Genomic DNA, 13,087 nt, shown 5'->3' on the forward strand with positions numbered 1-13,087 from the left:
TATTTGGCAAAGACTCAAAATTCTTTCCCCATTCAGATGAATTGCATAGCGATCGTCTTTTAATATTTTGAGTCAAAACATTCACGTGCTTATATTACATTTAATGTTAAGAAAAATCTTGGCTCTCTTAACTGTCTGCATATTTTTCGAATGCAGTGTTGTTTTTAGTTGCAATTTTATCTTATTTGATAGTCTTACCTATCGTAATAGCAAGAGCTTGTTGTTCTGCCTTCTGAGCGTTGTTCTTGCTAGTTTGATTATTGTAGTTCATGTTCTGAGGTACGGATGACGATGATGATGATGATGAAGACTGGCCTCGGCCGCAGTTGCCTTTGTTGACTGCCATTACTAGCTTGTGTACCCAGTCTCCGTGCTCGCCTGTGGCTACTTCCATCACTGGAATAGAAGAAACATCACACATTAAACAAAATTTTATTAGAAGTCTAAACTTCACGTTAAGTCTATTTCTGTACACTTTTAGTTTTGTTGACCAGCGTTTGTGATAAAAGCTAGGAAAGAGTTTAAGTCCAGAAAAAGGTGCAAACATGTAAATTATAACGTTTACGTGACCCCACAAACAACAATGTTGGAAGATCTATCTTTGGGACTTAAAGTTAAATGAGCACAAATAACGAAAACTGCTGGTTTATGTCCATCAGAAGTTATAAAGTCGAGCAACGCAACTAAGTAGGTTATTGCAACGCTAAAAAGTTACGGTACAGATTAAGGTCGATATCACAATAAGGAAATTCAACAAAGAGCATCCAATTTTACTGCCGGTCATTACATACCGGTTTCTTCGAAACGCTATAGTATAAGTTTTGTATCCAAACCCATGTTTGTGTACCATTCTAGGTCACGGGCCTTAGAATGTCTAAGCTAGACCTTGCCACCCTTTTTTGTATACCTAATGACAGATTTTATAATTAACTTGATAGCTGGTTTAAAGCATGTTCGTGATCAATATTACTGTTAAATTCATTCATTCTTAGGTTTAGAAAACATTAAAATTACGATCAACTGTAGATACAAGATCTCAATATCTTTAAGCGACATAATTAAAATGTATATAATTACCGGCACGACATCACTACAGTTTTTTCCTCAATCTACAGTCCGTATAAAAATAAGCGTCAACAAATTTAACCTTCATCCCATAACAAATGACAAGGCCGTCCCATGGTACGCAGAGAAACAGGTTACGTTATTATTTCCCATGTTTTTTGTTGCTACTGTAATCTGGTTAGGGTCTTTAATTACTTTACCTACTCTGGAAGTCAGGTTTTTAACTCAAATACATGAGTAAAGCATATAATAACATTATGTAGCAACCGCTAGCCACACAAAGATGAAAGAGTTTTTTTTTATTTTGTTCTTGGGAAAAAGGTTATCGCTGGAGTTAACCTATCAGTCCAAAATATCCTTGAATTGATAGCCCAATATATAAAGGTTAGTTTCTAATCAGCTTCGGGCAAATAACAGTCTAAGAGCAAAACGAAATGAAAAATGTGTGTGATATTAACGCGGTACAGTTTAGGCCACAGGTAGTAACAGGTGGTATATTTAAATCTTTACTACTTCTTTTAATTATTTTGCAAACTGGGACAAAAAACTTTGAAGGAGATGCATGTGATCTCAACAGTTAATGATTCTGTTTACGACTCAAATAACTCGCTCCACTTCAAATGAGAACAAACTCGTTGAGCCAATAAACAAACTTCGATCGCAATTGTGGTATTTCAATAACGGACGATTTGCTTGCACAGATACACGGAATATATGTTATTAGTGATGAAAATTTGAATTCATATTATTTGTGGTGCACCACGATAAACAGGTGACCAGACCAAATTGTAGAAAGACTTAAATGATTTACTCGTACTAGGAACAGAATAGACAGATTGTCATCAAAATCTTAGGTGATCCTCAATCCAAAGGATTATTTATTTAATGACCCAATTTATTACAGGAAATACTAAAATAGTATATAGTGAAAGTGAAGAAGAGGTAATTACAGCGATGAGACAAGTAGACGATTAAGAAAATGCAAATTACCACCATGTTATTAGCATGGATAATTAACTATTTAGTGAAACACTATTGAACAATGAAGTGCGTGAATTAATAACATTCCTGCATATTTACTTATGTGACAAGTCTTTGTTTAAGAATCAAGTATTGAATTTCCTACAACCGACCTTACATTTTATCGGGTGCTTCCATGTTTGACTGAAGTCATACTACTGCAATTGTGTTGAAGGATTAAATGCCACTAAGAAACCTATTTAGGCAAGGATAATTAGACTACTTATAAAATATTGATTTAAGAGACTACAAGACATAAAGAATTAAAGTAATAAACACTCACCGTAGTCAGCAGGATTGTGGTAACTCGGACAATGAAGGTTCATTGATGACAAAAACGGCACTAAACCACTAACTCTTCCTTGATATATACACTGCCCGTCGGCCAATGTGTACAAAAAGTCAAACATCTCAAAAAGCCTTGCGGACGGTTGATGTATAGTGCATATGATAGTTCTACCGCCTCGCGCTAACGACTTCAGAAGCGATATACATTGGAAACACGATGAACTGTCCAGGCCCGATGTAGGCTCATCGAAGAACATCACAGGTGGATTGTTAACTAACTCTAAAGCTATGGACAGCCGTTTCTTCTGGCCGCCTGATAAGTTTATAGTCCTCGTGTCCCCTGCTTCTGCGAGCCCCAACATTTCCAAAATTTCATCTATCACGATCTTCTTGGCAGTGACTGTCATGTCTTTCCCTAACTTTAGATTCGCCGAAACGTTCATAGCCTCCATGACCGTGAGGTGGGGAAGCAGACAGTCGTCCTGCATTATGTAGCAAGACAACTTTCTGAACCGTCTCAGGTTTCGCTCCTTGCCGTTTATGAGTATTGATCCGCTGACATTGGACGTTCTGAAAGCAGAAAGCGTAACATTAATGCAAAAGAAAGGTGATATTAATTACTATCAAGGCCATGAACAAGAAGAATAACAATGTTGTATTATAATGCGTACCTATACGACACTCATGCGTCATAACTTAGGGCACTAACGTCATTCAGAGGTTTTGTGTACAATTGTACATGCACACAAAACCTGACCCACAGTTTATCTGACATCAATATCTAACGCGGAATAAATTTACTCAAGAATAATACTGTATTATTATGGATACTTACTTGTAACCCGCTAATATATTCATAAGCGTACTCTTCCCAGCTCCAGAAGGTCCCATGATGGCAGTTAATTCACCAGATCTAAATGTACCATTTATGCATTTGAGCAAAGCTTTGTAGCCCCTCTTTCTTCCCTCGCTGACGGAGTATGAGAGGTCTGAGAACTCGATGTCTACTGGAGGGCGTTTGGGGAGGTGTGTGAGCGAAGCCATGGGTTTCTTCTGGTCTCCATACCCGTTGGGTATTTTTGGAAGGCCCGTCATGGCTGTAGTGCCGGCTCCACCGTTGCACAGGTTAATCTGTGAGCCTCTGTAACAACAAAAAATAAAAGTTATTTACACAAACACGTAATTTCGTATTTAAAATTCAATTCAATCGGATTTCAATTTAGTTACAGCGCAAAACTGTTTTTATTTTCATTGTCTTCTAAACGTAATACAGCTAAAAATAGACTTCAATTTACATCATGATAGTCTAAATGAAGACTGTCTGGGTGTTTCATTACACTATCAACTATGTATTATATTATCTTCTACATAGACGGCTTCATAATCATTATCACTTACACCACAATCGCAAATTGTGTAACCTTGAACTGCTACTTAATTACAATCAGACCTTCTTTTTACGAGATGTGCGCTATCACTCGAACATTTATTTTCTTCCCTGCCATTAGATTCCAGGTTAAGGTTACAAAAAGCTATTCTAGCACACTACAAATCTTTCACAGCTATTTTACGAAGTTACCTACAGCTTTTTATTACAGACTTAGTAAATTGATTTCGTAAAAAGTTGACGTAATATGATTAGGGAGTTCCTCGGGCTCAGGACAGGTAGGTTTTTTATAATTGTTCCAAACACGGCCATTTCTGAGTGCTTACGGCATAAATTCGCGCTGTCATGTCAGTTATTCAGTCATTTACAACTCGCTGGGAGAGTGCCAACTGGCATTGTTGGAATTGCGAAACAGTAGGTACGGAATCCAGCGATACTTGGATGTTTACCTACTGAAGATTATCGAAAGATCTGTACTTTCTTCTTATTCGTTGAGACAAGGAATAATGCATCATACCATAAGAAATTATCAAGCAGTCAAAAAACTGTTTATCTCAGAACTTTGGGTTGCTCGAGACTTAAATTTATTAATCTAGAATTAACCTTATTAACCTCGAAACCTAGATTACACTTGATTAAAAATACCCCTAATGCACAACAGTGTGCATTAGGGGTGAACAAAGAAAATCTACAAATCACTAATATGAACAAACAAAAGCTGTCACAAATAATGCAATAAATACCTTTCAGGCAACAAGTTATTATATGTCACAGGATACATAATTTTGCCAGTTGGAATCACATTAATGAACCACAAAACATGTAAACGGTTTACAAAAAAACTTAGGAGCAAAAGCTCATACAACCGCTAACCAACAACGTCAAGCATGAACTAATTAATAATTAACATCGCAAATATGATATTACTTGAATAATGTATGTCAATAAGCGATAGTATTGTTTACGGAAACGGAACAGAGATATCACGAACTTCGTAATGGATGAGTTCCATTCAATTATTATCATTGTGACATCATGACACAGTATAATATTTATGATACAAAAGGCCAGAATACGAATAAAATTAGAGATATCAAGTCAGATATGGACTTTCTTATTCAAATATTTTTTTGGCACTAACTTAAAATTCAAACAAAAATGAAACCTTGCTGTCCTATTTTCGGTTTCGGATATAAATCTTTTGATAAACATTTAGGTGTTGTCATAACTATAATTTGTTTTTACAAATATTTTGGATTTGTGTTTATAAATAAATGCAGAGGTGTAAGTCATAGTATAAACATTAGAGTACATGAGGGTATGTATAACAAACACTAACGTAATTGAGTAAATGACTATGAAGTTGTATATAAAATAGTTGTCGTTTAATGCACCATTGCATGTCCCGAACAAGCCTATGGGAATTTTAATGGTACGGTACGACATGACAACGGTATTTAACAAACCATAAAAGTAATGGAAACCATTCTGTTAACATACCTATAAATCAAAATACTATAAGTCTTAATAACTCAAAATATAACTGTTGAAGTATTTATTTTAATTTAAATAAACGTTAACGTTAAAATACAGCTTTAAAATTATTTGCCGAAAAATATGTAAACGTAAAGTTTATTTTTCTTGTTAAAGAAACAGTAACAACAGTTTTAAATGTTGTTTTTACGAAGTGATCTAACAGTTATCTCATTAATAGTGTAGGAGCTATTGACGTCAAGTGTTGTTCAATTCACAAGTTTCAACTGAATATTGCATCCGGTGGGATCCCGTTAACAACACAGTTAGTAGACTCGCTTTGAATAATAGAATTTTTAATATGAAAAAAGTTTAAGCAGTAAATACAACTAAAAGATTTTTTTATTAGAATGGAAAAAAGAAGCAGATTAATTTGCGAAATATCATATTCATATTGAATTCAATGCTTTTTAATTTCCAATTTTCGCGTTTTGTCATTGAAACTGATATAACGGTCACATCAATTTTCAACAACCCTTGACAAAATATATTTTCATCAAATAGCGCTTGAAGAGCTGATGCTTTGGCTGAACTGTCGAATATTGAACATACTGAGTGACATCCCATTAATAACGGGTGTTTATACAATGAAGGACCCGATTTATTTGGTGATACGAGAAGCAAAATAAATGTCACGGATTTAATAGATGAATTTACTGATTTGGCAAAGGTTATATAAACCATAGGCCTAATGATAGTACTTATAAATGGCGTTGATAAGAAAGATCCATAATTAGATGGAAGGCATGTATTAGTTGTTACCATGACTATAATAACAAAAGTTTTAGTACTACAACAAAATACAGTAAATGACCACATTCGAAACAAGTTTAACGCGATTCAAGTAATAATAACACTCTTGAAGTTACCAAAGGTATTACGTACAGCCTTGAAACATACAATAGTGTAATATCATATAAAATTAACGAGCTAAGTAATGGGAGGGACAAAGGCGTAGTTCCAACAAACCTTGCCGACGCCTTAATAATGTTTACGCCGAATCTTGTTCATGAAAATATAAAAGCAGCCGTAGATAGGAAACGGAATATTTAAAAGGAAACGATATTACAGACTTTGCAGAAAACGGTGTAAATGTAACAAGTATTTGTGATCTTAGAACGATTGTGTAAGCCTTAAAAATGTTTTAAGGTACTGTAAAAATGATGTCAGTTTAATTCTGTTTCCTCTTCAGATTCAAATGTATAAGAGCAGTTATGAGAAGGCCGTCCTACCCTTTCGCAATCATTTCTAACCGAGCTGATCTATAAAAAGAACTAATCACTTATGGCACTTACCCCGTAAACCATAATGATATGTTGAAGCTCACGTAAGTGTACTCAACACACCACATCGTACCCAAACTTCGAGAAATGGTTCTTCAACAAGATTAAAAGAAATAGGTACATTATGTACATGTAACAGCACGGATTTATGTATACGTAAGTGAACAAGGAGGGAAACCTCAAAAGTGGGTACAATCGCCAGCAACCTTTACTGAATGACTCAACTGTACTATTAATAGTCGTAGAGTGGAAGCGGAAGAAACATTTGTAATACATTTTGAAGAAATTAAGGACGATATAGGTAAACCACATATTTTATAAGTTCACGGTTTTAGAAAACTTGGTTTTGTAAGCTGTAAATAGATAGTAATAAGATACAACTCAAAAGAAACTATCAAAAACTTAAAATTAAAGTCGATAAAAGCACTAAATACCAGAGGATGCCTCAAACAAATTATCTGATGGATTCGACTTTTAAAGACTATTAATACCATCAAAACCAATTTAAAAGCAAGCACAGCCGAAAGCCAGAGATTATTAATTCTGTTAGCGAAGAAGAGCAAAAATAATTTCATTCACGTCCTACGCGGCTTCTAAAAATACTTCTATCACCTTTACGATGCTAATTGCAGAAATTAAAAGCCAATCATAAAGTACTTCGCGTGAGTGCTCTAATGGTAACGTGAAGAGCACTCAGAACTTAATTACTGGATTATAAGTAAGTAGCCATAATTTCTCAGTATCTATCGATGCATAAGAAGATTGATGTCAAGTAATTTCTATTGAAAATGGGCTAGTTTAGTACAAACAATTATTTGGATAGCCTACTGCTGAAGCTATTTATTTGAATTGTAATTGAGGCCATCAATAGAATTATTGTATTTCGGTCTTCAATTCGATATTTTATCAATGAACGTTTGCGTTGGTGTACCTAAATCGATAAATGTTATTTTTAAATGTCTCTAACTATCGACAGCTTTACTTAATATTTTTTCTACCATAACTTATAACGGTTATTATTCTTTCACGATTCCTGAATCCGTATTATTAATGAACGCAATGTTGTTCTGTAGCTTCGTACCTTTATTTTTTGGCTGTTTTCCAAACATGGCGACAGCCAAGTCTGCGGTTTCACTCGTGTTTTTCCCCATCACGTTTATTTTACGCTCGCTTTCATACAGGATGGCTGGAAATTAGTCCCTCAACCCTTCTCCCTGGATAGGCAGCGTTTTAAAGCACAAAATGTGTTGTCCTTAATTAAAATTCTCAGCCGTGATGTTCGTTTAAAATTTTATGTCTGCGCCAAAACGTAAGTGTATGTACTCATCTTGAGGTGAAATCAGGTTTACGTTTTTAAATGTTGACTTAAACTTTTAATTGATAAGCTTATTTACTGAACGTTTATTTATAAGTGGCTACACTTATAAACCTTTTACTGAATGTAAATCAAATTATTATTAATATTTGACTTGAATAATACAATAGCAGGAAACATTAAAATATTTTTGACACCAAAATTCACCAAGTACACATTGGATAGGTGTTTTGCAGTTCCATGAAATGACCTAAATAATACCAAGACTGGCAAACGTAAGCTACAGATCAAACATGCAAATACTGCCAAACAATTCCGTCAACCCAAAACCTAAATAATTCCAGCCTTGAACCTGTGACCGACCCAAAAAAACATGGACACGGCAGCTCATGAAAAATATATTTTATACTTGTAACCAAGCTAATAACATACATCAGATGCCCAAATGACGTCCAAACGTTGAAGAAACGGATAAGCATACATTTCAAGTTTTTGTTGCTAACAAAAACTTTTGGGTACCTACTGAGAATACGATACAAAGTCTAGTTTGAAGTTTAGAAGAGCTTGCTGAATACAAAATGTATCTTATTTTATGCACGGTTATCACGCCATCCTTTCCGACTAAAAGATCTAAGTGCCGACAGATGTGGCTGTCTGGACACAATTTCGACATTCTCTTATTTTTCTTTGACTTTCTCAATCATTCTAGTCAATACTTGTTATTTATACTATGCTGTTCAGAAGTCAATTTTCATTTTCTAAGGTATCCGTAACCTAACGGTGACTATCACAAATCTCGCTTCGAATTTTGACTCCCAAATTATTATAATTCCTTGTGTAATCCTCACCGTTATTCAATCTAATATGCAACATCAAAACACCAGCGGTCCCGTTCTCATTTCATTCAGAAACTTATAAGTAAACTGAAATTGGTTTTAGGCTTTTCCAGACTGCTCCGGATTATTATTCTCTCTCCGTCCCTCACCGAGGGATTCAGAAACTTCGTATAACATGTTATATAAATTGTACTTAGCTGATATATTTTCATCATAGACTTTTAAGAACAAATGTGGCTTTTATAAGTAACCAGAATTTGTATCTAAATTACTTTGGTTTATTACTTTATTTACCTACTGTGGGATATTGTTCTAGACTAATTTTCTTTGCCCCTCCCTAATTACAAACCCTAATTACATTTTCTTACGTTTTCTTATTTATTTGCCACGTTTTTTTTTCTTCTTTTATATGAATCCAAAACAGAAGAACACAGCGGCTGTGGGCGTCAATGCACCCCCTGTGAGAAGTCTAGATTAACTTAAATAACAAAATATATTTACCCCAACAGCTGTCCATTATTGAGCTGTTCAGCGTAAGGCGGTGACTTGACCTGTGCGAAGGTCACTTTATCGTTGAGCTCTCCTCGGCTGCCGCGACCCATCAGAGGCAGGTGGATCTGAGTGCCCTTCGACTCCATTTTTAGGCCAGACGTCATCGCTGCATTGGCATCGTGTGATTTTGGGCCCTGGAATTACGGAAATGAAACGTTTTAGTGAATTGGCAAATTTTTTGTATTATACAAAATCAGAGATCATACAAATATGACGTAACTGAGAAATCAAAACTAAAGGTAGTGAACAACATATTGTGATAGAAAAAAAGAAGATAAGTTTAACTCTGAAATGCCAAGTTCAAGTAAATTGCTAAGAGAGACAAAAATAAACGCAACTGCTTTAAAAGATAAAATATAAGCAGTCACTTGGACGAAGGGTCTTGTACCATTTACTGACAGGACATAAAATGTCAGTCAAAGTGATGGAAACTGGTTTTGTTTTTAGACGTCCACTAACCAAAAGTGCCAAGCGCATCAAAATGTTGGAATGACAAAACAAATGAATATAGTAGCAGCAAAAAATACAAACATAAAAATCTGATATTTAAGGTGTTAAAGAAACTAATGACCATTTAGATACGAAACACAGGTGACATTTAGAAACGTTAGCATCTAATGCTACGACTCCCTTTGGGTTAATCTGTTAAAATTTGTGTCAAAATCTCGTTCGTATGGCTTTAAAAGTTTATGAAAGACTTTGATTAAACCTGGAGGTAAACCAAAGAGTATCGTTCCACAAAATATCGTGTTAATTATTTTCAGCTTATCGAAACTCTCAGTTCTTATAGCTAGAGTATGAATACAGACTAACTATTGGTCAGACTCAGCTCAACGTAGATCTACCAGTAGGTAAAGCCTACAAAACAGTTCCTTCTATACGCAGTAATGGAGTACTCATAAAACAAACACCCTTAGAAACCAAGGGACACCCCATAACCGATGTAATTTTTCCGTTCCGCGGAGCAAAAATAGGAAATATGACGTGGTTTATATGGGAGTTACAATGACCGCGACATTTGTTCGACGTAGGACTATCGACTTTCTTACATATGACGTCACTAACAGAATTGGTAACAAAATGGATGGAACAAACATAGAACTAGTTCGTGATTTATTGATAGAGTTAGAATGTTTCCACGCTTTTATCGATTTGGAAGTTAAAAATATTCTTTGAATGGGTGTAAAATTAGATCGAGATAAGGTGGCTATTATTATTGTTGCGTAAACTGGTACAGATAGCAATGATGACTATGGCTGTCAAGTTAACAATAATTTTGTTAAAAACTATGTGAATGACGTAAAGGAAGAAAATAACAATAGGCACATAAACTGTGGGCGGAAAATTACTGAGGTATTTTCATTGTACTAAAAGGTGTACAAACAATAACAAAATACTCTAGTAGGTATTGAAACCAAACAAATCATTAGATGCTACTTGAAGGTGCTAATTATAGGTATCGGTATTTTTGTCAGTTTATTTTAAAAATTAAATGATAACTAAAGGCAAAAAGTAGCATAGAAGGTCAATTCTTTTCAAAACACATAAAGGGTTAAAAATAAATTACTGGTTGGAACGTTTTTAAAATGCAACGTCTTCAGCGATATATCTAATTTAACAAGAACCACTTGCAGGAAATTAAATTCTTCTTTTTTGCATATTCCTACTGTATTCCTTGTAGCTCTTAAATATGTACGTAACACCCACGGTTAGTCGCTAGCTATTTCGGGCACGGAATATTCAGCATTATTTATTTTTAATGAAACTAAGAAATGGGACCAATGTACCATTTACTATTTGCTCTCCATTTAACAAAATTCTGGTATTTATTAAAGCAAGTTTGTTTATTAAGCATTTTTTTCTTCAGTCTTTAATCCAAAGAATCTCCGTTTGTAAGCCTCAAGGCTTTACACGTGTAGTAACAAAGTACGTCATTTCCCATAAAACCGCTTATTACTTTGAGTTGTTAGTTTACCACTCACATTGATAAATTAGTGTTCTCGACATGTAATCAACAGTTATTAAATGCAAGGGATAATTTTCGTGACAGTAATTTTTCGCTCGCGATTGTTTAAAGATATTAAGGGATTTACTGAAAAAGATCGAAAGCCATTCTGACCGTAGATTTAGCGCCAATTATAAAATCGACAGTGATGAACGAGGTTAACCCGATATCCTGATAACTGAGTTCTATATGACAGTTCCTTCGCTAGAAGTGAAACCGAAAGTCCCTTCATCAGTATCTATCCAAAACGAAAAGAAAGACAGTCCACTCAATATTAACGGACAACGACAACTATAAATAAAAAGGAAAAACCTCAGCTAACGACCCATCTAATATCAAGCATATGATATTCAATGAAACTACCGACACCACTTAGTATTCATAACACGATGCATAGTGACGTTAGCCAGATGGGAAAACGATAGCAATCCATTAGTTTCCATGGTGCCAATTCTGATCTTTGCATATCTACAGTTTGTGTTAAACAACATGACACTAAAGACAAAAGATAGAGAATTAAAAATGCATCATTTCGTAAATCAGGTTTTTTTTATTATACAATCTGTTCGGTACCGGTTATCAGAAGGTCATTTGGATCTCTATGTAATAATATTTTGAGAATTTTTGCACTCAAGTCGTTTCAGGACAATTATTACCTACCAGTAGTTTTTGTACTCCCGATTCATTGCGTAAATATACCTATAGTAGGTAATTATTTCCTTGTAACTCTGTTTCATACATGAACCTACGATTCATAAAGGTATAGATGCGAATCGAACATTAACCTTCCACTATTGTGATAAGATTGATAATTGATTAAAGATTTGACAGCTTGAGGAAGGTTGATGAGCTTGTCTGTACCTATGATTCATATACGCATAATGGGATCCACATACCTTTCTTCCAGTGCCCAAACCGACGTAATTATATCCATACATGAAAGATGTTCACTTTGTTTCTCGATATTAACACAAAGAAAATTAGAAGACAAAGGTTTTTGACTTATTTAATCAACAATGATCATTAGGTGACAATCACATAGATACTGAATAGTAGCAGCTGCTATATTTTATTAATATTCTTTGTAGGTAAACACCTGTGGCAGTTTAGAAGGATTATTGAGATTACTGAACATGTTAATTATCACTGATAGTGGTTATGCCTAGATACTTTCGTAACTATGTAGTTACGTATTTACATATTTCTGAGACAAAGAAAATAAAGAGTTTGCTATAGCCTACATTTTCCGTTCGTTCATGTTTTTGAGAAAATAATTGGCATTTGAATCTATAGCTATGTTAAAAAGTAGCCTTCAACTAGTAGGTAAGTATGTAGGATCATAAATCAATATTTTGAGTCAAATTAAATCTACACATTTACAAATAAAAAAAAATGCAAATTTTAAATTATGCATCAAAAACTAAAAGTTTGAATTAGTTACCAAAATCGAAAAAAATATTGTCCCAAAAAATAATGAAAAGCAAACAAAATATTTTACAATGCGGTAACTGTTATCTTTGAGCTTATGGACACAGAGGGCCTACTGTCGATCTCTGATTGGTCAACAGTAACGATGCAGTTAATCCAATTGCACCCACACTGTTTGCATTCACGGGATTTATTAAAATACATTTTTTTATCATTAATCAATTGCACTGTGTAGTGGTAATAAAATTCCTACAAAAATATGTTGTAAAAGAGATAAGAATTAAAATGTCTCTTTATCTCATTTGGACGATGAATCAGCTTAGTCCAGTTATATTATTTACTTAATGCAAATAAGGCATAGCTATAAAGTTAATT

The 13,087-nt window shown here is 34.5% G+C and overlaps 1 protein-coding gene across 4 annotated transcripts in view; it reads right to left on the minus strand.

The window, feature by feature from the left end:
- LOC110373964 (ATP-binding cassette subfamily G member 4) overlaps positions 1-13,087 on the minus strand; it is a 33,720-nt gene that overhangs the window by 2,766 nt on the left and 17,867 nt on the right. For 2 of the 4 annotated variants that reach the window (XM_021331468.3, XM_021331466.3), the window contains exons 2-5: positions 9,229-9,413; positions 3,209-3,514; positions 2,369-2,943; positions 199-396 (exon numbers count right to left, since the gene is read on the minus strand). In XM_021331468.3, coding sequence (XP_021187143.2) covers positions 199-396; positions 2,369-2,943; positions 3,209-3,514; positions 9,229-9,383 — 1,234 coding nt within the window. In that variant the 5' untranslated portion in view covers positions 9,384-9,413. Of the gene's footprint in view, positions 1-198; positions 397-2,368; positions 2,944-3,208; positions 3,515-4,503; positions 4,620-9,228; positions 9,414-12,180; positions 12,325-13,087 lie in introns of those variants that run through there. The other 2 variants (XM_049840296.2, XM_049840297.2) reach the window with 2 other exon arrangements.

This window comes from Helicoverpa armigera, chromosome 13 (assembly GCF_030705265.1).
Source record: "Helicoverpa armigera isolate CAAS_96S chromosome 13, ASM3070526v1, whole genome shotgun sequence".
NCBI classification, from domain to species: Eukaryota; Metazoa; Arthropoda; class Insecta; order Lepidoptera; family Noctuidae; genus Helicoverpa; species Helicoverpa armigera.